The sequence below is a fragment of the Osmia bicornis genome, chromosome 6, assembly GCF_907164935.1.
Source record: "Osmia bicornis bicornis chromosome 6, iOsmBic2.1, whole genome shotgun sequence".
Classification (NCBI taxonomy): domain Eukaryota; kingdom Metazoa; phylum Arthropoda; class Insecta; order Hymenoptera; family Megachilidae; genus Osmia; species Osmia bicornis.
The window spans coordinates 11,741,646-11,767,922 of record NC_060221.1 but is presented as its reverse complement, the minus strand read 5'-3'; the positions used below and the strand labels follow the sequence as shown (position 1 = coordinate 11,767,922).

The following is a 26,277-nucleotide window of genomic DNA, read 5'->3' as shown; positions in this document are numbered from 1 at the left end:
ACACGACACATCTCAAAATGTGAGATTTTACAGGAGCTCTGCCACCGATGATCCAGTACCGTTGTCGAATGTATGCGAGCGTGAGCTGCGTTCCTCCGTGAAATGTTCGCTTGTGAGCATCTTCAATGATGATCTTCGACAGGTGAGCGTCCCGTGGGAGGATCGCTGGATGTTTGTGAGTCTTCCTCCTACTCGTATTGTTCCCTGCGAATCGATGAAGGCGGTGAGGCGACTGAAGGGGTGAGTTGCAGGCAGGGTTGAGCCTGAGTTGAGCGTCTTGATTTCGCTGGTGAAATACAAGTGTTGAGTCGCGTGAATCCAGAAGAGCTGCACCTTCTCCATGTCGCAGGATGGTATGATGATCACAGGAGGAGTTTCGAGCTTTCTCTTAAGCCGTGAGGCAAACCTGAAACAAAGTGCAGTCAGTCTATACAGCTTAATAAGAGATGAATATTTGTAAATGAGATCCCAATGATAACTTAGCTTTTGAGCTGAAGCAAAGAGTGAGACATTGGGTCTCACTTCGAGCTCGCTGTTTAAAGTTGAGAATTCCTTTTGCTCTGGCCAATGATCTTGATTTCGAGCCATCCATGGAGGACCTTTCCACCAAAGCTCGAATCGTTGAAGTTGATCTGTCGAAATGCCTCGGGAAGCACAGTCGGCTAGATTAGAAGTACCTGGAACATGCCTCCAATGCGCATTTGGAGTGAGTTCTTGGATCTGAATGACTCTGTTCCGAACATAATCCTTCCAACGTGATGCTTGCGATTTGATCCATATGAGCGAAACTTGAGAGTCCGTCCACAGGTGCGTTGCATTGATCTTCACCTTGAGCGTTGATTGAACATATTTTGTGAGTTTTGCCAGTAGGAGTGCGGCCGACAACTCCAATCTGGGTATCGTGAGCCTCTTCAGTGGTGCAACTTTTGTCTTAGAGCAGACAAGTGACGTCATTGAGTCGTTGGACGGAGAGCTGACAGTGATGTAAATCACTGCTGCCATGGCAAGTTGAGAAGCATCCGAGAATCCATGAATTTCTACAGTTGAATTGTTCCATGTGTTGAACCATCTTGGAATTGTCAGTTTGGCCAAACCTTTGAGATCTTCTCTGATGATGAACCATCGTGATACAATTTGAGACGGTAATTGGTCGTCCCAATTGATTTTGTGTAGCCAGAGTTCTTGTAATAGCATTTTTGCTCGTACTATTACCGGTGAGATGAAACCTAATGGATCAAATATCCGAGCCACTTCGGACAATACGAGGCGTTTTGAACACTTACTTGGTTGATCAGTCAAAGTTGATGAGAAGCCGAATGCGTCAGTTTGAGGCATCCATTGAATACCGAGTAATTTGGTAGTGCAGTCGTCAAATGATATGGGAGCTGACGATTGTGTGGATGACGAAACAGCCCGTAGAAGATCTGGGTGAGTCGCATGCCATTTTGCGAGTGGAAATCCGCCCGCGTTGCACAATGCAATCAGCTGTTGAGCGACCTCCACAAGTTCCGAGATTGAGTCTGCTCCTCCAAAGATATCGTTCACATATCTGCCATGTGTGAGCGAAGGCGTTGCCAGAGGGAATCGATGACCCTCATCGTGAACAAGTTGCATGAGTGCTCGTGTCGCCAGGAAGGGAGCCGCCTTTGTACCGTACGTGACAGTTGTGAGCTGGTAAGGGATGACATTGCGGTCTTCATCGATCCAAAGGATTCGCTGGAGATCCCAATCATCCTTGTGAACTGCTACCTGGCGATACATTTTTGTGATGTCTGTGGCAAAAATGTGGTGATAATGGCGAAGCCAAATTAGAACATCTGTAACATTCAAGAGCAAATTAGCACCAGTATGCATTAAATCGTTGACTGATTTGCCTGATGTCGTAGCTTTTGATCCGTTGAATACAACCCTGAGCTTCGTTGTTGAACTGTCGAGACGTAGAACTCCATGGTGAGGCAAATAATATGGTTGAAGATGAGCAGAGGTCTGAGGTGTTGAACCGTCAGAAGAGACCCTCAACCCTCCTGATGCCGAAGCATCATGTGCCAAGGTCATCTCCCCATCAGGCCCAACGTTCTCAGCCTCTCTTGATGAAATTCTTTGGTGATCTGGAGCCTTTACCATGTGTCCTAATTCTTCGTACTCTTTCATGAACTCGACGTAGAGCTGGTTGTATGTTGAATCCTTGGAGAGTCGTCGCAACGTGCTTTGTAGACATCTTTGAGCAATCTTGTGTGAATTGCCTAAGAGCGATGCTGGTGCCTTGAGTGGAATGCGAACGATGTACCTTCCTGTGTGATCACGAGCGTGAGCGCTCAGAAATGTGATTCGCATTCTTCTTCCTCCGGAGTGAGCGTGCTTGGAATATCCATTGGTGATTCCTCTTGAACCCAGAATTTGGTGAGCAGCTCTTGCAGATTGCTCTGGTCGTCTTGAGCAACTGCAAAATGTGAATAATGAGTATTTGAATGTGATTCGTTGACTGGGCCAATGACGAGCCATCCAAAAACGGAAAGTTGAGCAATTGGTTTTGTTGGTGAGCCCTTGATGATATTTGGCTTGATGATCCTTCCGTAGAAATCCGCTCCAATGATTAAATCGACTGGTCGTGGTGTCAAGAAATCATTGTCCGCCAATCTCAGTTTTCTAATGTGAGGCCAATCCGGAGTTCTCATTGAGAACGATGGCAGGATTGTCGATACGGCTGTGAGCACGTGAGCCTGGATGCAGACAGTCTGTTGTGAATGCATCGATTGGAGTATGACAGTGAACACACCCTTTGTTTCAGTTGATTTTGTTCCACCAACACCAATGATTGTGATGGATGATCTGTGTCTCCGAAGGTTGAGCAGACGGGTGAGTTCTTCGGAGATGAACGAAATTTCGGAACCTGGATCTATTAAGATGCGGATTTGATGAACTGTCGTTGATGTGGTGAGCAGAGCTTGAGCGGTTGCTAGGAGCGTCCGATGATCTGGCGGTTTGACTTCTGCACCGAGTTCCTACTCGGTGGTGTGAGCGGATGAGGAGGCTGCTTTAGATGAACCGGCTTGGAGTTGAGCTGTCTGCGGCTCGCCTTCGTGGATCATCGTATGGTGTTGCCCTCAACAGTGCTTGCACTTTTGAGCAGATTTGCACGAGCGGACGCTGTGCCTGCCCAAGCAGTTGTAGCACAGGCGCTTGCTTTCAACGCACTGAGCTCGCACCTTGGGCGTCATGCTCCTAAAGAGTGCGCATGCAACAATGTAATGTTGCCCTCCGCAACAATCGCAGCACTCGAAAGGCGATGGTCGCTCTAAGTCGGGCCTCTCGGGTGCCGTTCGAGGAGCTGTCTGTCGAGCTGGCGCTGCAGCTACTGCGGCGTGAGCTGGCCTTCGGAGCTGCGTGGATTGCACTGCCTGTCGCGTTGGTGCCGCTCTGGGTTGAGCTGCCTTCGCCTGGTCCTCGCTGAGCGACTCCAAGGTCCTCACACGGGCGGTAACGAATTCCACCAGCGAGTCGAACCTTGGGAACTCAGTCGTCGCCCCGAGCGACGACTCCCACCTCTCCTTGGTCGTGCGGTCCAGCTTGCGGCTAACCTGATGCACCAGCATACAGTCGCCCAGTGTTCCCGCATCCACCAAATTGAGCACCGCGTTTCTCGTTTCCAGCGCTGTTGAGATGAGCTGGCTCAGGTTCTTCGCTTGCTCGGCTGCCATGGTCGGCGGTCCAGCAGGTAGCGACGCCAGTTGATCTAAGTGCGCTTGGATGAGCCGGCGCTTGTTCTCATAGCGGCTCTTGAGCTGGGCGATGGCTGAATTGAGCGATGATCCGGTGAGCGACAGGTTCGATATGATCTTGAGCGGCTCTCCTCGCAGGCATCCCTTGAGGTAATAAAATTTCTGGACGTCGTCCAAGTCCTCTCGGTTGATCACGACTGAGGTAAACAGATCAATAAATGAGGGCCAGTCGGTGTAACTGCCATTAAACTTAGGCAGTACAATATCCGGCAACTTAGATTGAGCTGGCGTTTTGCTGGGCTGATCAGGCTGTTGATCCGGTCGTTGAGCCGTGAGCCTGGCCCTCTCCTTGGCGATCAGAGACTTGGCGTCGGAGTGAGCGTCCTGCATTTTCTCATGGAGCTCTTCGGAAAAGTAGGGGTGATCTGTCATTGAGGAGGGCCAAACCACCTCAAAGTGAGCGTGCTCCTTGCTGAACGCTTTCAGGGCCTCGTCGGCTTGTTGCTTGAGGTCGTCCAATTCCTTCTTAGTGAGCTGGCCAGCATTCTCCTGCAACTTGGTGAGCAGGCGTTTCATAGAGCGAAGCCGTCCTTGATGCGTGCGGACCTTGAGCTGGAGCTCGACAGGAAGCGTGGAGGGTGCATTCGCGCGTGTGGCATGCGAATGCGGCGACGGTGTGCGGCGTGCCGGTTCCGTCGCAGTCTGAGCTGGCGATGATCGTCCCGATGAGCTCTTGTCGGGTACCTCCAATGACTCCTTGGAGCTCTCCATCCCACTCCACTTGTCTGAGGGCTTCGTTTGGTGAGCCATTGTTTAGAGCGTTGTCTAGGTGATCTGACGTGTAGAGATGGTGATATGTTCTTCTTTATCGACTGCTGATCGATCTTCTGAGCGCCACCTGGTGGCGAGAGTGTCAGTGAAATTTGAATGGAGGAGAGAAGAGAAAATGGCCGACCACCGAAAACCGTTACGAACACGAGACAAAGACTTGAGACGAACAATGATCAATGAGCAATTTTTGTGAAAACCGAGTCCAGCAAGGGCGCAATCCGGCTCGAAGGACCAAATGTTCAGGAATGATGGGAATCCTGGAAGGATTGCGCCGGTGAAAGAATTGACACTTACTGGTTCGGTTTTCACAAATTGATTTATTTGAGTCACGTTTAAAATTGGGTGAACACGATGATCTGACAATTGATGGTGAACCGTACAATGATCCGCTTTGAATTTTACACGTAAGAAAATGAATCGTCTGAATGAGTTTCAATTACAATTACAATGATTCGTCGTGAAGAATGATCTTACTTGAGTCGAGACATATAGATTAATGATTTGATCTGTCACCTGGTCGATGGTAATTGAACAATGCTTTTACAATTTTGAAAGGCGAGCTTCTCAGCGCCGTTAATTATATTAATTCGGCCCGCGGCTGTGATGGTGCCCGTGATCTCGTGCTTGATCGACACGTGGTTGGCGGCTCACGCTTCAATGAATTATTTGTAGGTGAACATTACCTGGTGATCCTGTTCGCTTGCACAATTGCGATGGATCCTGAGTTGACAGTGAACGTTTCGGTGATCTTGATCTGGTGTGTGAACTGCACTTTGAGAAATTACTGAACAATTCTGATGGGCACTTGTTGCTTGCGGTGATCGATGATCAATAATGGCGGCGTTGCGCGCGAGCCGGCGAGAAGACCCCTGCTCACGCGTTACCTAGATGGGCAACTCCCGATCGATAAATCGATCGACCGTGAGCGCCATCATGGCTGAGCGGATTCTCAAACATATATATATAAATAAATTTAAATTAAATTGATAAAAAATGATGTTAAGATTATTAATAATTAAGATTTATTATTTTTAAAAAAATTAATATATATATACAGGGTGTCTCAGCTTAAATGTTATAATTCCGTTATTCCATAACTATTAATGATACAAAAAATTGTTGATATGGGAATTGCACGGTAAAAGGGGGCCTATGTTTTGGCCGAAGTGAAAAATCATTTGCATTATTAGTTTAAAAGATATGATGGTCAAGTTTCGTTTTTCAAATGGAACTATATATTTTTTTTTAGTTCACGTGATAGTGCTTCTCAAGACGAATTTATTAAGCTTTAATGTATTCACCCGATTTTTATTAGTTTTCGAGATATAACGTTGACAAATTTCCCGATCTTCAGTAGATACGTTTCGGTTTGAGTGGCAAGTCGTAAAAGTGGCCCTATTGTAGCGGTCAGTGCCTCAGCGGGGGTCTACGCTAGGAACGGCAGACCCAAAGAATAAGAAACTACAACAATAGGGCCGCTTTTACGACTTGCCACTCAAACCGAAACGTATCTACTGAAAATCGGGAAATTTGTAAACGTTATATCCCGAAAACTAATAAAAATCGGGTGAATACATTAAAGCTTAATAAATTCGCCTTGAGAAGCACTATCACGTGAACTAAAAAAAAATATATAGTTCCATTTGAAAAACGAAACTTGACCATCATATCTTTTAAACTAATAATGCAAATGATTTTTCACTTCGGCCAAAACATAGGCCTCCTTTTACCGTGCAAATCCCATATCAACAATTTTTTGTATCATTAATAGTTACGGAATAACGGAATTATAACATTTAAGCTGGGACACCCTGTATATATGTAAGAATATGAAATTAAGAACGTTAAGATTAAGATTTGAAAATTGAATATATATATATATATTATATTATATTTATATTATATTATATATATATATATATATATATATTATTTATTTTATTCCCATTGCGGGGTACAAATATGTATATATATATATATATATAATATAATATTATAAATTAAGTTATTTATAATATTTTATTTAAAAACTTATAATTAATTTTGATTTTAGGTTTATAAATTAATTAAATTGTTGATTTATATATAAAATTTATTGACATATATTTATTTTAATAATAAATATATATATTGTGACCCTTTCGGGGTTCACTCTATATTCTCTTCACACTAGTTTCGTATACACGTTGGGCGCCAGCCACTCGCGGTGGCAATCAAAATTTGGACAAAGGGACAGAATAGGGGTCGTTACAGAGGATGGGACTCGTGGCTCTTACGTCCTTACAATCTCGCGGGGGAGTACGCGAGGAGGATAAGCGTGGGAGGGGAGATCTCAGGTCTGGACGGTTCGCTGGAAGTTCGTATACGTTATGCGCGAGGATTCTTTTTGACGGGAATATTAGGGGTTGGACAAAAGGGGGTTTCGTAAAATGTAACGGAGGATAACCGGCGCGATACGCGGACACGCGAGTTCGCAATCGAAAGGTCGCCGTTGCCGTGCACTCACTCTTTACAAATCAATATCGGAAGGGACTTACGTCAACTCCACACACAATCGCACTCTCAAAGTCGCTTTTACAAAATCTCTTTATCTCCACGAATCGCTTGTTTAGATAGCCCAGGGCTCAATGACGGCTCGTCGTCGCTGCCGCGACGACGGGACCGTCGCGGGATGATTTTTGGGGAGGGGATGGGGAATAGGAAGGGGGCCTTTTCTGGCAACGGAATAGATTGGTTATCGATTATCGATCTGCCGGTGTTCGAGTTCGGGGGCTGGCGGATCTCCGGCCGTGGCGGGTGGACTGAGGTCTTCGGGCTCGGCGACAGATGCCTCCAGGTGGACGTTTGTATCAGCTGCTGGGCCGCTTCGTCTCTTTCTCCGAAGTCCCGCGTTGCTTTTCCTCTCCTGGAGGGTAGGAGGTCTGTCACCGGCCTCGTAGCTCCTTTTTGCGGGTGATCCCTGTTGTCTCTTTTCCGTCGCCTCCATCGGCCCGACACCGGCGGGCGGGGAAAAGGGGTGAGGTGTTAGAAGGGTTAAGGGTCATTTCTAGGTGGGATTTGAGGTGGGAGAAGGGCAGCGATTGTAACGGGGGGGCACAGGTGTCACCACGTTACAAAGTATATACAAAGAAAATAAAATGAAGCTCCATTTAAGTGAATATAACGAAATATTCATCCAGAATTAACATTTTTTATAATGTGAATAATTCTATCAAATGCATAATTAATATTTGGACAATAATGTATAGATAAAATAAAGCCTGAAATAATTTGAATTAACAGAAGAATTCCTAAAATTGAACCAAAATTTCATAAATAATTAATATTAACTGGTGTAGGATAAATATTAAATGATGAGTAAATAATATTGAGAAATTTATTAGATTTAAAAATTTTAAAATATTTATTTTTCATTAAATTTTAATTTTACGAAGAGGAATTATTTTAATTGTAGATATTTTAAAAGATAAAGTTAAGCAAATTAATAAAAATAAAATTATTATAATAGTTAAATAATATATTGGATAGAAATAAATATTTTGAATTTTTAATGATCATTTATTTAAAATTATATTTTCTGTAAAAAAAAGATTGGTATTCAATATATAAAATAAATAATTATAATAAAAGAAATACAAAAAAAATTAATTGAAATAATTAATTCAAAAAATTTTATTTTAGAGTTTTCATTGTTAATTAAACTAATGAAATAATTGAATATAATTATTATTCCTCCAATTAATGAAATTGTAATTATAAAGGAGTATAAAGAATTATTTGAATTTAAAAAAATTAATATGGAAGAAGATAGAGTAAATAGAATAAAATGGAATAAAATAGTAATAGGATGTAAAGATGAAAGTAATAAGATATTGGTAATAATAAATAAATTTATAAATATAAATAGAATTTTTGAAATTAACATTAACAAAATATAGTTTAAATTTAAAATTTTAATTTTGGGAATTAGAGATATTTATTAAGTTATTTTGAAGTTAGACTTTAGAAAGATATATCATTATTAATTTACAAAATTAATGTTTTATTTTAAAACTATAAAGTCTAATTTATTTTAAAAAGGTATTTTTTAATTTTAATGATTTTAATTTTTATAATAATAATAATAATTAATAAATATTTTTTAATATTTTTAATTAGAATAGAGTTTTTTGCAGTTTTAAGTTTATTAATTTTAATATTAAGGCGATGCGAGCGTCGAGGCCGAACTCCGAATTCCGCGTCGGTAAAACAGTCAACGTTTCATCGAAAATTAGGCTGAACAGAAACTGATTTCAGCGCTACCTCAGTTATTGCATCCAACTAACAGCATGCTATTCTACGTCACTCTTCGCATACACCTAAATGACACACGGATGCTACGATAGCTATATGTATTATGTACGATGAATCAGACCAATTTTTGCGTGTCGCCGGACAAACCACAGTTTCTCGAGCGAGTTCGGCTCGCCTTTGATGCCGTGACAGCCGAGAATCGAAGCAGCGTCCAGGGAAAAAAGCAAGTTTAAATACCCGTGTACGTGAGAGACAATACTAACGCAATCAAAATTTAAGATTAAAACCTTCTTATTTTTGAATTTTTTTAAATGAAAATGTTACTAACGTATTTGTGAGATTTTTCTGATTAAAACAAGATCAAACATGACATAATTTGAATTATAATTATTTATTTACTTATTTATACCTAAATAAGTAAAAATAATGCAAATTATATGGTGTTTGGTCTTATTTTAATCAGACGAACCTTACAATTACATTGGTAAAAGTTTCATTTAGCAAAAATGAAAAATAAAAAAGTTATTGTTGAATTAATATTGTATCACTCAAATGTTTTTTCTTAGGCCCTTTAATTCTCGGACCTCTTTCTCTTTCGCTATTTGTCCTTTTCTACGTTCGCCAGCATTGAAGAACTCGCTCCAGCCGTGTTGTTCTTCCAACATCACATTTTCGTTACCTATTCATCTAATATTTGGGCGTAATGCAAAATCAGGAGAGTCCAGCATAATATCACATTCTATGCTGAAAAAACATACTAACTTATCTGTCTAAAAAAATTTTAATAACTCTGGCAACAGATTTATTTTCGGGGTGCTTTTCATAAGTAATCAGTATTTCACCAAATTGTTCAGAATATCAATTTTTATAACATATCAAAAAATCATTGAAATCGGGAAGGACGTATTTGTTCTTCAGTTTCACTAAAAAAAAGAATAATAATAGCAACAAAAAATAATGATAGTACGTCTTGTGACACATGGGTTGAAAATCGCTATCCTAGTCGATAGAACGATGCGTGAAAAAAAAATTTACGCGTCAGAGTTCATCGCCTCTTCGAGACTCGAACTTCCCATTCTCCACGATACATTGTATCGTCGTCGACGGTTCGGTCGACCCATACATATTCACATATACGCGCTGCGAATAAGCGCGCGGTCGAGCGCAGAAAACGAACGAACTGTGCCCTACGGAAACAACGAGGAACTAAATTTGTGGTATGTTTTACCTTCTTGACGTCTTTCGCGAGTGAAAAATCAACGAAATCGTAGTTTTCGGTTTTTGTCTAATCGAAAGGTTGTACACCATCCCCTGAGTGCTCGTTTTGCTCTATCCGACCCAAAGAATGGCGCTCTGGTCTCTATTTGGACATTCGTTTCGCAAAAATGTTTATATTACAAATAAATTAATGCAGGTGAGTCCGATCCGCCATTTTCTTGACTGTGGACAGACACAAATTTCAATATTTTATAACTTTTTGACGATTTGGATAAAATAAGGACCAGAGCGCCATTCTGTAGGGCCTCCTGGACACGTCCCTCAAATTTTTTTGCATTCTGTTTAGAAATGACGACGAAAACCGAAAACTCGCGTCTGGGGATTTTTCTAGGGACTGTCGGTAAAGTTTTCGACGCTTGCATCGCCTTAAATGAGTTAGAATATTTAAGATGAATATTTATATATTACTTAATTTTTTCTGTGTGTGAAGCTGTTTTAGGATTATCTATTGTTGTTGATGGCAGGAGTGGGAGCGGCAGTGGCACACGACACGGTTAAAGGTGCAAAAGTATTTATTGTGAAATATAAGATAATATAAGATAAGTCGTACAATGACGCGTTCCGACGAGTACGCCATGTGCTGCGGAAGTGAGAACGTTTACAATCCGATCTTAGCTACAGATACGAATAGAAAAACCACTAGGCGGTTGGCAACTATTATCCGCGCGTCGTTCGCCGGTAACACTTCCCCTCGACGCGTGGGCAACCATCGGACGTGGTAGTTTTCATTCCAAGTAAATCTATACATTCCTTGTGTTTGGGTCCTGCTAGAGCCTTTGTTAGGACATCCGCAGCCATACGGTCAGTGGGTATGTACTCCAAGGTTACGAGATTATCCCTTACCGCATCTCGCACGAAGTGATGTCGGATGTCTATGTGCTTGGTCCTGTTGTGAAAAACAGGATCTTGGGCCAATCGTAGAGCGCCTTGATTGTCGCCATAGAGCTTGATGTCCGACAATTCCTTGAGTCCAAGATCAGTTAACAATTTCCTCAAGTATATGGCTTCCTTCGTAGCTTCTGATAAACTCATATATTCAGCCTCTGTGGAGGACAGAGCAACGGTCTTCTGCTTTCGAGATTCCCAGGAAATCGCTCCGCCGTTGAGGATGAAAGCAAATCCAGTATGCGAACGTCTGTCATGCTGGCAGCCGCCCCAATCGGCATCGGCGTACCCGGTTAGCGATTCGCTATTCCGCCCGTAGGTGATACCCAGGTCTATAGTTCCCTTCAGATATCGAAGAACACGTTTCGCCGCCGTCCAGTGCGCTTCTTCGAAGCATGTGTTATACTGGCTCAAAACATTCGCGGCATGTGCTATATCGGGCCTCGTTGCAGTAGACAAGTACGTGAGCGACCCTACTAGCTCTCTGTATGGGAAATTGCTCACTCTATTCTCGCTGGATCCTTCCCCTTTCGGTAACTTTAAGTTAACTTCCATTGGGCTGCTTACTGTGTTCGCCGCGGACATTCCGAATCGCACGAGTAAGTCTTTTATATATCCGCCCTGTTTCAGGGTAATACTTGATCCATTTCGCAGAAAATCGATTCCGAGGCAGTGTTTGACCTCTCCCAGATCCCTAATTTCGAACGAGCGGGCTAAGAATCCTTTCAAATCGTCCACCTTCCTTCGATTTTTCGAGGCAATGAGTAGATCATCCACGTAGATCAAAATGAGTAATAAATCCTCTCCTCGACCGGTGTAATACATACACGGATCAGCCCCTGAAGGTACAGCACCGAACGCACTTAATTCCTGGGTCAATCTGTAATGCCAGTTTCGTGCGGCTTGCTTTAAACCGTATAGAGCGCGTTTTAGGAGACAAACTTTGTTGCCGTTCTTTAGCTCACTCAACATTTCTCGGGACTTCCTCTCTGTTTCGGGTTCGTAATTTCCAGCTTCGAGGATGAACTCCAAAGTTTCCTTCATTTGATCCGGCACTTCCATGAATATAGTTTCATCAATTTTTCCGTTCAAATATGCAGTGGTTATGTTGATCTGATGCATTTCCATCTCGAATTTCGCAGCAACTGCACTCATTATACGGATTGAACTCAACCTTGCGACCGGCGCAAACGTCTGGTTAAAGTCGATCCCCGGACGCTGTGCAAAGCCTCGAGCAACCACTCTGGCCTTTCTCCGCTCAAGGTTTCCATCTGCTCCATACTTATTTCTGAGTACCAGTCTGCTTCCGATGATGTCGCGATCCTTTGGTCGATCTGTCAGATCCCACGTATCGTTTTTCAAAATTGATTCGATTTCGGATGCCATTGCTCGATACCATTCTTCTTTATCTTCTCCGGATAGAGCCTGTTTCACTGGTATTTCCGCGGCTAGTGCGAATTCTTCGCTCGCGTAGTGGGACTCTACTGGGATAAATTCCTTGCGAGGTCTTCCCCTTAATCCTGTTCGGACCTTCCTGGGTCTTCCGCGACCTCTTCTTGGAGTTTCCTCTGCTTGGCGCGGTGGTTCGCTTATGCTGTCGTATTCGACTCGATCTTCCAAGTCGTGATCGGTTTCCATGGGAGTTATTTCAATTTCTACTTCTCGACGTTCTCCATTTTCCGTCGTGTCTTCCGTGGAGAACTCTTGCCGGTCTTCCGTGAGGAAATCTTCGTACTGATGCTCAGGATCTGTTCCGAATTCTTCGATGAACCTCACGTCTCTACATACGGCTACTCTTCTCTCTTCGGGGACCCAAACTCGGTAAGCCTTCGCGTCTGTAGGGTACCCTATGAGGATTCCTTTCTTCGAGCGCGGGTGGAACTTCCCCTTGTTCGGTTTCCCATCGAGAAAGTAAACGGTACAACCGAATTCTTTCATATTTCGGACATCCGGCTTCTTTCCAGTCCACGCTTGGTAGGGCGTTCTGCCCGACAAACTTTTGGTTGGGCATCTATTCCGTATATAATTCGCCGTGGATACGGCTTCCGCCCAAAAAGAGGGGGGTAGCTTAGATTGCAGAAGCAGACATCTGGCCATATCCGTGAGAGTACGGTTCTTCCTCTCCGCCAGTCCGTTTTGTTCAGGGCAATAGGTGACGGATAGCCTTCGTTTAATTCCGTGGCTCTTCAGAAAATCGTCGAACGCCGAATTCTTGTACTACGTCCCATTATCCGATTGAAGACTTTTAATTTTTCGCCCCGTCTGATTCTCCGCATAAGCTTTGAATTCTTTGAATGCCCGCAGTACTTCGTCCTTTCCTTTCAACGTGTACACTTCGCACCAACGCGTGCTGTCATCGATAAATGTTACATAATATCTCGATTCCCCGTTCGATCGTACACGCATAGGACCACATACGTCGCTGTGTATAATTTCCAGCATTTCCGTCTTCCTGTTTGAATTTTTAGGAAAAGGTAGGCGAGTCATTTTCCCCCGAATACATATATCGCACTCCAATTCGCCTAGCAGTTGCTTGGGGTTCAATCCGATGATTGTACCCTTTCGCGCCGCTTCTTGTATGTCCCTCGCGTTTAAGTGACATAGACGATGATGCCAAGCTTTCAACGCATCGATTTCCGTCGGTAACTTTACATTTTCCGATGTATTACGACATTCGTTCTGTTTTGTTCCGCGTAGGTAATACAGACCGCCGATACGATCGGCGCTAAGGATCGTCTTTCCTACCTTATCGACTACAACCGCTAGATTTTTCTTGAATATTACGTCATAACCGCGATCGGTTATTTTAGATACGGATAATAAATTCGCTCGGAGATCGGGAACGTGCAAAACATGATTTAACTTGAAATGTTTTTCTTTTCCTTCGTGACACGCCATTAACGGAACTGTTCCTTTCGCGTAGACGCTTGTCGACATGTTATTCGCGAGATTCAGTTCTTTACATTCCGATCTCTCTACATCCACAAAATCGTTTTCATTTTTGCATAAGTGCGAGGTGCAGCCGCTATCGAGGCACCACTCATCGCTATTCGCACTTTTATTCAACGCTTTTTCAATAATGGCTGACGCGTACAAACTCGTTACATCGTCGTTCCGTGTACACTGTCGCGCGTTACCGATCTTTTTATCGCAATCCGAAGCCTTATGTCCTATTCGTCTACACCGATGACATCTATACTTGAACGTTTCCTTTTCAGATTTACTGTCTTTATTCCGGTTTGAGAACTTCGACTTTCCGCGATATTTACCTGCAATCATCGCGTTAGGTACGCTGTCGACCGTTTGATTTTTCCGCGCGTCGTATTCTTCAATGACTTTTACGCGTAACGTTTCCGGATCCGGCAACGCGTCTCGCGATTCTATCGCACACCGAAAATTCTCGAACGTATTTGGTAGGCTGTACAGTAACATGATCGCTTGCACATCGGGATTGATGTTCACGTTAATTTCCTGTAATTTGTCCACGGCGTCGAAGAACCTACCTAAATGCGTATGGATGTCTTCTTCTTCCTTCATTTTATGAAGTAATAGTCTTTTCAGCAAAGTTGCCTTCTTGGCGGGTCCTCTGGATTGATATATTTCTTCCAGTCTCCTCCACATTTCGTGCGACGTCTCACACGATTTCACTTGCTTTAGTTCTGAAGCACTTATTGATAATATAATGTCCGACTTAGCTTTTTCATCGTTTCTTTTCCAGGCCTTGTACGCTGCCTCCGATGCTTCGTCGTCTTCCTTCCGTTCAGGCATTTCACTTTCACCACTAACGTATGTCCACGCGTCGTTTTTTATCAATAATGCTCGCATCTGCATTTTCCACGTGTCGTAATTATCACGCGTTAGCGTTTCTATTCGGGCGACACTCGTCGTCATCATTCTCGGTTAGTCTCTTTGTACTACGCACTTAACCTCGACGAACACGTGTTCAGATTCCGCGTTTCACTTCGATTGTCGATGGCGATGTTCCTCCTGGGCCCATAACCTGATGGCAGGAGTGGGAGCGGCAGTGGCACACGACACGGTTAAAGGTGCAAAAGTATTTATTGTGAAATATAAGATAATATAAGATAAGTCGTACAATGACGCGTTCCGACGAGTACGCCATGTGTTGCGGAAGTGAGAACGTTTACAATCCGATCTTAGCTACAGATACGAATAGAAAAACCACTAGGCGGTTGGCAACTATTATCCGCGCGTCGTTCGCCGGTAACAGTTGTTTCTATATGAAGGGTTATTGGTAATCAAGGATTTATAATAATAAATTTAAAATGTTAATAATAGAGAGTATAATTTTAATGGTTAGATTTTTGTTTTTAAATTTTAATATATATAAAAAATTATATTTTGTAAGAAATATAATATTTTTATTAAGTTTTATAATATTAAGTATAAATAGATTTTTTATAGAATGAATTAATTTAAGATTTAATATTGGGTTAAATTTTTATTCTTACGGAATTATTATTATAATTTTATGAATTTTTGGGTTAGTTTTTATAAGAATTAATCAAGAGAAAAGATTTATTTTATGTATAAATTTATTAATTTTAATATTAGTTGTTTTATTAATAAAAATTTTTAGAATAAATATATTAATATTTTTTTTTTTTGAGGTTAGATTATTAATTTTTTTTTTTTAATTATAAAATGAGGAATAGGATTTTTACGAATTTATGCTAGATATTATTTAATATTTTATACTTTATTTTTTTCATTACCATTATTATTAGTATTGTTATATTTATATAATTTAATAGGGTCTTTAAGATTTTTATTATTAGAAGGAATAATATTTAAATTAAATAAAATTTTATTTTTATATTTAATTGTTGGATTTTTAGTAAAAATACCTATATATTTAATACATGGATGATTATTGAAGGCTCATGTAGAAGCACCTGTTTTTGGGTCAATAATTTTAGCTGCAATTTTATTAAAATTAGGTTCTTATGGATTATTACGATTAATAATAATTTTTTTTCAAAATTTTTTAGAAATAAGGAAATATTTTATTGAAATTGGATTGGTAGGAAGAATTATTTTAAGATTAAATTGTTTTCGACAAATTGATATAAAAATTTTGGTAGCTATATCTTCTGTAGTTCATATAAATTTGTTAACATCTTCTATATTTACTATAAGTAAATTAAGATTTTTAGGTTCTTATTTAATAATAATTGCTCATGGTTTATGTTCATCAGGATTATTTTATTTATTAAATTTATGTTATTTAGAAACTCATAGACGTTTAATAATTATTAATAAAGGAGTATTAATTTTCATACCTTCAATATCATTAATATGATTTTTAATATGTTCTTCAAATATAGCTGCTCCTTTTTCTTTAAATCTGGTTGGTGAAATTTTTTATCCGACTTCGAAAAGGAGGAGGATACTCAATTCGATGTGTATATATTTTTTTTTTTTTTTTTTTTTTTTATTATGTATGTTCACCGATTACGCCGAGACGGATGGACCAATCGGAACGAAACCTCTTGCATCTGGTGGAGTATGCCTCCCGATTGGTCCCGTTATAAAAACATTTTACATTTTTTCATTCCGAACGCTTTTTATTGCAAAAAAACGTACTATTTCATGTACGCGCGGCGTACGGTCGCCGATTACTGCGAGACGGATAGACCAATCAGAACGAAACCTTTTGCGTCTGGTAGAGTAAGTCTCCCGATTGGTCCCGTAAAAAAATATTTTGCATTTTTTCATTCCTAACGACATTTTTTTCTAAATGTATGTTCGCCGGTTATTCCGAAACGGATGAACTAATCGGAACGAAACCTTTTGGATCTTCTAAAGTATGTGTGCAGATTGGTCCCGTTAAAAATACATTTTATATTTTTTCATTCCGAACGCTTTTTATTGCAAGAAAACGTACTATTTCATGTACGTGCGCCGTACGTTCGCCGATTACTCCGAGACGGATAGACCAATCGGATCGAAAATTTTGCATCTTGTAGAGTATATATTCTAATTGGTCCGGCAAAAAAATTGTTGTATTTTTTCATTCCTAACGACTTTTATCGCAAAATACGTAATACTTCATTTATATCTTCCGGCGTTTATGCTGCAGGGAATGTACCGATAGCGATGGAACCTTTCACATTTAGTAGGAGGTTTATCCGCGATGATCTCACTTGCAAAAATTTATGAAATTTGTTGTTTATTAACAACTTAAATTCGGTCAATTTTTTTTCAGTTTATGGGTATTAGCTAAGCAACAGAAATCTAAAATCACGTTACACTATCCTACAAATACTACTGGTTCCACTAAAAAGTGTGAAATAAAATAATTTTTAACAAAAAAAACATCCGACTTCGAAATGCACTAAAAAGTATAAAATAATTTCTATTTCATTTATACCAATATTCCATAGCTATTAATAATATCTACTTAATCGTTAAATAGGATACCAAATACATTTCAACGTTTTCGGAGGCGGCGTGAAATTAAAAATACCCAAACAAACGATGCTGCCAATAACGATTTGATTGCGGTATGGCAAACTTGGTAATTAATAAGTCGTAAGAGAAAAATTATAGGTCCGGCGGAAAACATTTGTAATTGTAACGATTATATGAGAAATTGGCAGCAGTCCTGATGTACATGCACTATACTGCAGTTCACAAGAGATCATACTTAACTCGCGCCGCTCACTACGTCTAGAGAGATTTTTAATAACGTGTGTTATTCCCCTCTACAGCTTGCTTCTTATTATACTTTGCGAACATATAAATGGTGGGCAGCAATATATGACGTACGATAACTGATAACCGGTGATGATATTGTAAAGTATCACGATACAATGAAATTTCTATTATTTGTCGCAAAAAAAATGATGTGAACGCATAGCAAGAAGCACGCTGTAAAGGGGAATCACACGCACTATTAAAAATCTCCCTAGACTTTAGTAGGCCACTAGCTGCGCGAGTTAAGTGCGGTCACTCGTGAACTGCAGTATAGTTAATTCGCAATGGGTTTGTTGATTCCCGTTGAATATTGTTTACTTGAAACTATCAAATAGGTGATTTATCATAGGTTGCCGACGCCGGAGTTAGGATCTTCGTAGTAGAGGAAAAGTTTTTAATTTTGCGCCGCCTCCGAAAACTTTGAAATGTAATTGGTATCCTATTTAACGATTAAGTAGATATTATTAATAGCTATGGAACATTGGTATAAATGAAATAGAAATTATTTTATACTTTTTAGTGCATTTCGAAGTCGGATATTTTTTTTGTTAAAAATTATTTTATTTTATTAATAAGATTAGTAAATTGATTAAGATTATTAATAATTAAATTATTTTTTTATTGTTTAATTAGATTTATATATTCTTTATATTTTTTTAGATTTATTATTCATGGAAAAAATTTTTTTTATAAAAGTTTAAGTAGAGGAAAATTAATTAATTATTTAATTTTATTATTTCATTGAATTCCTTTAAATATAATTATTTTAAATTTAGGAATTTTTATTTAATTTAAATAGTTTAAAAAAAATTTTGAAGTGTGGATTCAAAGATGTATGAATACTTTAAATTATTTTAATTCTATTTACTTATATATTATTTGTATTTATGAGATGATTTTTTTTATTTATATTAATTATTTTTTTTAAAAGAAAATTAATTATTTTAGAATGAATAATTTATAGTTATAATAGAATAAAGTTTTCTTTTTTTATTTATTTAGATTTTTATAGAATAATATTTTTGATATTAGTTTCATTAATTTCAATGGTTGTTTTAATTTATAGAATTTATTATATAGAAGAGGATAAATTTATAAATCGATTTATTATTTTAGTAATTTTGTTTGTAATTTCTATGTATTTAATAATTTTAAGACCGGGATTCCCTGCTGGGTAACGGTCACGTGCGAACGGGGTTATTTAAGCAGAGCGAGTTTAGAGCGTGAAAGATAGAAAAGTGGAGTATAAAGCGATAGTGTGGTAGAGAGCGTGAGTGGATAGGGAAAGGGAAGAGTGGTGGTGAAGGAAGAAAGAAAAGTAGGGAAATAGAGAAGAAAAACCGACAATAAGTGAGCCGATTAAGTGTGAGGTTAGAATCTTGAGGGGAGAGGCAGGGGGCGGCGTGATAGAGGAGACGGAAACGGGCGACACCTGGAGAGAAGGGAGAGAGGAGACCACAGGTGATAGGATGGTCGGTAAGGAAGAGGAGGGAGCGATGAAGAGGAGTGGAGAGGCGGGAATGGAAGGTGAGACAAAGGAAAAGAAAGAGTTGGAGGGGTACGAGGAAGACGGAAAATGGGAAAAAGGGGGAAAAAGAGGTAGACCCTCGAATTTAGAGGTGCTGAGAAGAGAAAGGAAGCAAAGCATGGGAAGCATGCCAAATCTAGAGGAAATCTGGAAAAGAAAAAGAGAGGAAGGAAGTGAAGAGGGTACAACGAAAGGAAAAGAGGAAGAAGGAAGGAGGAGAACAAGCGGATGGATGTTCAAAGAAAGCAATGTGACGGAGAGATCACCAGAAAAGAAAAAAGAAAGAAGAGAAGGAGAAAGAGAAGGAGAAGGAGGATTTGGCGAAATAAAGGAGTTAATAAAAGATTTAGGAAGAGATTTGAGAGGCAAAATGGAAAGGGTGGAAGAGAATATAAGAGACCTAAGAAAAGAAGTAAGAGAAGATATAGAGAAATTAAAGGAAGAAGCATTGAGGAGAGAACACAGGTGGGCTGAGCAAAAAAGGGAAATGGAAGGGAAGATAGAAATACTGATAAAGAAAATTGAGGAGATAGAGAAGAAAGAGGAGAGGGCGACAAGGTGGAGTGAGATCGAAGAGAAAATGCGAAAAACTGTACAGGAAGAGGTGGAGAAAAGAAAGGAAGAGACAGGAGGCGGGAAGGTCGGCGAGAAGCTGAGTGAACTAGAAAAGAAATGGGAGAGAAAGGAGAGAGAAGAGAGAAGGAATAACATAATAATCAGGGGCATGAAAGTAAGGAAAGAGGAGATGAAAGAAAAGGCGGAGGAGATCGTAAGGCTAACAGGAGTGAAAGACGCAATAGAAGAGGTAAAAGAGGTAGGATCGATAGAAAGAGGAAAAGAAGTTAGAATGATGCTTATAAAAATTAAATCGAGTGAGTTAAAAAGGAGGATAATGGAGAATAAAAAGGCGTTAAAAGGAAGAGAAGAGAGAATAGAAGATGATCTAACGTGGGCGCAGAGGAAGATACAATGGACACTAAGGAAAATCGGAAGAGAAGAAAGAGAGAAAGGAAAGTACATATGGGTTGACCACGGAAAAATAAGAATAGAAGGAAAATGGTGGAAATGGGATGAAGAAAAGGGAATGCTGGTTGACTGGGTGGGAAGGGAGAGGAAGGGAACCCAGAGAGGAGGACAAAGGACGGGGGAAGAGGAGCAAGGGACATAGGAGAGGGTGGAAGCGCAGAAAACTCAGATAAGCAGAAGAAAAAAGGAAGGAAAAGAGAAGAGGAAGGGGGAGGAAGCAAGAGAATAGGGGAGGGAAAGAGAAAAAAGAAGGAAGAGGGAGTATGGACAGTAGGATTCTGGAACTGCGCTGGAGTCAGAAATAAAGACGAAGACTTCTGGGAAACTATAAAGAAATGGGACGCGATAATCCTAATAGAGACATGGTTGGAGGAAAGGGGCTGGCAAAATATTAGAGGAAGGCTACCAAAAGGGTTTAGATGGGAAGTACAACTAGCGAGCAGAAAGAACAAAAAAGGGAGAGCAATGGGAGGGATGCTAATGAGGGTGAAAGAGGAGATGATGGGGTCGGAAGGAGGGTTCAAAATGGAGTCAGGAACTGATGGCATAATGGTAGCAGAATGCAAGGGGGGGGGAAGAGAAATGGAGGATAGTGGGGGTATACATAAATGGAGACATGGAAGCAAAGCTAAAAGAGTTGAAACCCTGGCTGGAAGAAATTGGGAAAGAAGGAAGGACAATAATAGGAGGTGACCTCAACGCGAGAACAGGAGAGGAAGGCGGAGTACCGGCGAAAGGGAAAGAAGAGGAAGAGGAAGGGAGAAGGAGATCCAAGGACCAGAAAATCAATGCGGAAGGAAAAAGACTGCTGGAAGCCTTAAGGGAGACAGGGTGGTCGATAGTGAATGGGAGTGTTGAGGGGGACGAGGAAGGAGAATACACATATGCAGGACCAAGAGGAGACACGGTAATAGACTATGTGGTAGCTGAAGATGAAGGGAGGGAAGGAATCCTAAGTTTGGAGGTAGGGGACAGGATAGACTCAGACCATTTCCCCGTGATAGTGAGGTTGAAGGCAGGATGGAAGCAGGGAATGAGTGTAGGAAAGGAAAGGAGAAAAATAGCGAGGGGGAATTGGACGGAGCAAGGAGGAAGAAAATTCAGGGAGGAATTGAAATGGAGAAAAAAGAGGGAGGGCAAAATCAACGAAGACGTTGAAATAATGCTAGAGGAATTCAGAAAGGGACTAGAGAAAGCCAGAGTGGAGGGGCAGAGGAAAGAGAAAAAAGGCTGGTGGGACATGGAGTGCAAAGAGAAGAAAAAGGAACTTAGGAGAATTCTAAGAGAGTGGAGGAAAGGGAAAACGGGGGGAAAAAGTTATGGGAAGGCAAGGGGAGAGTACAACGGACTATGCGAAGAGAAAAAGAGGGAGGAAAACGAGAGGTTCATAAAAGAAGTAGAGGGAGTAAAAACGGATAGGGAGGTATGGAGAATAGTAAACAGAGAAAGAAAGAAGAGAGAACAGACTCAGGCAAGCATAAAAGAAGAAGAGTGGAAAGCATACTTTATGAACCTCCTTGGGGGAACGGAAGAAAAGGTGGTGATGGGAGGAGAGAGGAAGAAGGAAGAGGAGGGAGAGGGAGAACAAGAAGAGGATATAAGTAAGGAGGAAGTTAGAAAAGCAGTGGGAAAGCTGAAGGACGGGAAGGCAGTTGGCGGAGATGGAATACCAAATGAAGTATGGAAGTACGGTGGAGAAGAGGTGCTGGACTGGATTTGGGAAACCTGTAACAGAGTCTGGAAGGGAGAAGGATGGCCAGAGGGATGGAAGGAGGGAATAATTGCACCAATCAGAAAAAAGGGTAGTGGAAAACTGGCTAGGGAGTATAGGGGAGTCACCCTGATGCCGACTCTATACAAGATCTATGCGGCAGTACTAACGGAGAGGATAAGCAAAGAGGTGGAAGACAAGGGATTAATTCCGGATAACCAGACAGGTTTCAGGAAAGGAATGGGAACTATGGACAATATATATGCACTGAATTATGTGGTGAATAGGCAGATAAAAAAAGAGAAGGGAAAGGTAATAGCGTGCTTTGTTGACCTAAAAGCAGCCTTTGATTCAGTAGATAGAGGAGTACTGATGGAAACGCTGAGGGAGAGGGGGGTAAGGAGAGGGCTAAGAGAAAGGATAAGGGAAGTACTGAGAGAGACCAAAAGCAGGGTAAAAACTGGAGAAGGGATGACGGAACCGTTCTGGACGGCAAGAGGCTTAAGACAAGGATGCCCGATGAGTCCAATCCTATACAATCTGCTGACCGCAGATCTAGAAGAGGAAATGAGAAAAGGAGGAATAGGAGGGATCAGGATAGGAGGGAGGAGAATATGCACGCTGGCGTATGCCGATGACGTAGTGATAATGGCAGAAAGGGAAGAAAACATGGCAGTATTGCTAAAGAGACTAGAAAGGTACCTGGACAAGAAGAGGTTGGAATTGAACAGAGAAAAGTCAAAGGTAATGAGATTTAGAAAGGGAGGGGGAAGGTGGAAGAAGAGAGACTGGTTATGGAAAGGAAAGAAAATGGAAGAGGTGGAGGAATTTAAGTACTTGGGATATACATTCAGAAGAAATGGGAGAAGTGACCGACACGTAAAGGACAGAGTGAGCAGAGCTAGCGTGATCATGAGACAAGTGTGGGGGATCGGGAAAAGAAGGTTTGGCAAAGATTGGAAGAGGAGAATCTGGCTGTGGGATAAACTAGTATGGACGGTAATAGCGTATGGCGCAGAAGTCTGGGGATGGAGAGAATGGAGGGAAATAGAAGGGCTGCAAGAGAGGGCCTTGGGGTGGATAACAGGAGTAGACTGGTGTACACCAGGATATATGATGAGAGAGGAACTACGAAGAGCGAAGCTGAGGGTAAAGGCAGGAAAGCTAGCCTGGGGGTTCGAAAAAAGGATGTGGGAGGGGAAGGGAGGAGAACTGGCAAGGAAATGCTGGGAAGAAATGATAAAGGGGGAGCAAAGAGGGGCAACTAAAAATAAGTGGGAAGAGGAAAGGGAGAAGTACTTTACGGAAAAAGGAATAGAAATGACACATCTGGAAAGAAAAAGGAGGGAGGGAGAAATGAGCTTCGAGGAAATGGAAGAGGCAGACCTCCGAATGCAAGAAGAAGAGAACTGGGAAAAGATAGTGTCATCAAGATATAATAAATGGTATAAAGTAATAAAGTGCAATGGAATACCAAAGTATCTGGAAAAAGGATGGAAGGAAGAAAGGTGGAGAAGAGTAGCAAGGTTTAGGCTAGGAAATGAGGTAAACGATGCCAGATACTGGGAAAGTGAAGAGAAAAAGAGCTGCAGAATATGCAAGTGGGAAAAAGAGTCGTGGGAGCATGTATGGGAAGGCTGTGGGGCAAGCAAAGGGAGAAGAGAGAGCTGGCAAGAAAAAGTAAAGGAACTGCTGGGCGAAGATGGAGAAGGGGAAAATTGGATGAAAGAAGTAGGAAGAGATAGAGAAGAAAGGGAAACAGCCGATCCAGACGAGAAAAGAGGCAACGACATCAACGGCACAATTAAGAACTAAAATAGAAAGTAATAATAGGAAGATGAGAGAGATGGTGCCAACATCAGAGTAGAAAGCGGTTGGCAACACTGTGTCACGTGGAAGTCGTATGCGGCGAAGAAGCAAGCACTTAAGCAGGAGACACGTGGTTAGAAAGCTGAAAGAAACGAAAGAAAAGTGCAAAAGACGAGTAAGCCGTAAAAAGAAAAAGGAGTAGGCGGAAGCGGTTAAGCCAAGATCAAGACACGAAAGTGGAAAAGGAAGAAGAAATGGAAGCACCGGGTGAATTATTTAGAGAGGTGAGAAAGCTAAGAGATGAGGTTAGGGAACTGAGAGAAGAACTGAGGGAATGGAAGCTGGAAGCACGTGTTACAAAAAAAGAAAAACCGGTGGCAGAAGAAAACGAACAGGGAAAGAAGAGAAAGGAGGAAACGGAAAAGAAGAGAAATGGGAGCGGCGAGCCAGAGAGCGAAGAGAAAATGAGTCTAGAAAAAATGAGAAAAGAAAGAAGGAAGAGAAGTTTAATATGGAAGGAGAGTGCATGGAAAAGAACCTGACTGCAATTAAAAATATACTAGAAAGGGAACTGGGAAGGAAAATAAATATAAGAAGTGCGACGGAAAGAGAAGGAGACGGAGGAAGAAAGATAATAATAACGGAGCTGGAGGAAGAAGAAAGAAAAAAGGAGATGGTTTGGATGAAGAATGGTATATGGGAAAGATGGGGCATAGAAGTTGACGAAGACTTGTCAAGAGAAGAAAGGAAGACAAAATGGTTAATAAAAGAAAAGGCTAAACAAGAAAGGGCGAAGGGAAAATGGGTGGTGTATAATAACAGGAGAATATGGGTGGAGGGGCAAGAAATGATATGGAGCGAAGAAGAAGGAGCGTGGAAAAAGGAGAGTCTGGGGGAAAGAATGGAGAGGACCATGAAGATGTGGAAGGAAGAAGAAACTGAAACAAGGGGTGCGAGAAGGAAGGGAGAGGAACAATAAGGAAGAAGTGGAAGAAGCGGTGCAAATCAGGAAACAGGAAAGAGGAAGGAGAGCACCGAAGAGGCGGGAGGGAAATATATATATAGTGCAGGAGAGGAAAATAGGACAGGGGGCGAGTGAGGTGTAAACACATATAGTGAGGTTTAGTTTAGTTTAGTTTAGTTTCTCATATCCTTGTAATTATTATTATTATGAGTTAAGTTTTTGGTTCACCGCCCTACAAGAACAGTATTATTATTATTAAAATAGTTGTGACAAGACGCAGTGACAATTTAGTCTAGTTACGTTGGGGATAGGCAATACGCTGTAGCCACTCATATTATATGTTATTTTCTACAATTTTGATTATTTTGATTTTTTGATTATTTTTATTTTGATTATTTTTATTTTTATTATTTTGTCTATTATTATTAATACTATTATTATATTATTAGGTTATTATGATCACAGGTGTATATTTTATTTTATTATGTTAAATGCGGAATACTCTTATTTATTCTTTCTTTCTTATATACTATACTCGTTTTATATTATACTTTTATTTTTATATCCTTATTTTATTTTTATTTCTATATTGGTTTAGAGCGCTAGTTTTTTCTTTTTCTTTTTCTGTTTATAATTACGTAATACCACAGAAACATAAATATATATGTTAAGTTTAACAAGTCTATCAGAGGGAAAGATTGAAAAGAAGAGGTGCTTGGCTATTTGGTCTAGGGAGATGAAAATAAAAAGGCGTTGTAAAGGTTTGGGTACGCTCCTATTAAAAGCGCCACGCAACCCGGAGGGGAGCGAATAAATAAAATACATAATAATTTTAAGACCAAGATTTTTAACAATTTTATTAGGATGAGATGAGTTAGGATTAATTTCTTATTGTTTAATTATTTATTATCAAAATGAAAAAGCTTATAATGGTGGAATGTTAACAATTTTTAGAAATCGAATTGGGGATGTTGGAATTTTATTAATAATTACTATAAGAATAATATTTGGAAGATGAAATTTAATGGTTTATAAATTTAATTTATTAATGTTAATTGTATTAGTATTAGTAGCTTTTACAAAAAGAGCTCAAATTCCATTTACTTTATGATTACCTGCGGCAATAATAGCACCTACTCCTGTTTCATCTTTAGTTCATTCTTCTACTTTAGTAACTGCTGGGGTTTATTTATTGATTCGATATAATAAATTTTTATTTTTAGATTGTTTTAATAAATATATTTTATTAATTTCTAGATTAACTATATTTATAGCAGGTTTAATTGCAAATTATGAATATGATTTTAAAAAAATTATTGCTTTATCAACTTTAAGTCAATTAAGATTAATAATAAGAATTTTAAGATTGGGATTTTGAGAAATAGCTTTTTTTCATTTTGTCACGTCCTGTGACGCATTCTTTAAAACTTCTATTTCGCCACCCAAACTCTTTAAGCCGCTATTTCGCCACCCAAATTCTTTAAACTTATATTTCGCTATACAGATTGTTTAA

The 26,277-nt window shown here is 40.3% G+C and overlaps 2 protein-coding genes across 2 annotated transcripts; one reads left to right on the top strand and one right to left on the bottom strand.

Moving 5' to 3' along the window:
* Window positions 1–27: 27 nt before the first annotated feature.
* LOC123987902 lies at window positions 28–2,151 on the bottom strand. The gene has a single exon (XM_046286222.1). The coding sequence runs from the start codon at window positions 2,149–2,151 to the stop codon at window positions 28–30; it is 2,124 nt and encodes a 707-aa protein (XP_046142178.1).
* Window positions 2,152–19,624: 17,473 nt separating this feature from the next.
* LOC123987901 (golgin subfamily A member 6-like protein 6) lies at window positions 19,625–20,422 on the top strand. The gene has a single exon (XM_046286221.1). It carries the CDS (start codon window positions 19,625–19,627, stop codon window positions 20,420–20,422), a length of 798 nt encoding a protein of 265 aa, XP_046142177.1.
* Window positions 20,423–26,277: the final 5,855 nt, after the last annotated feature.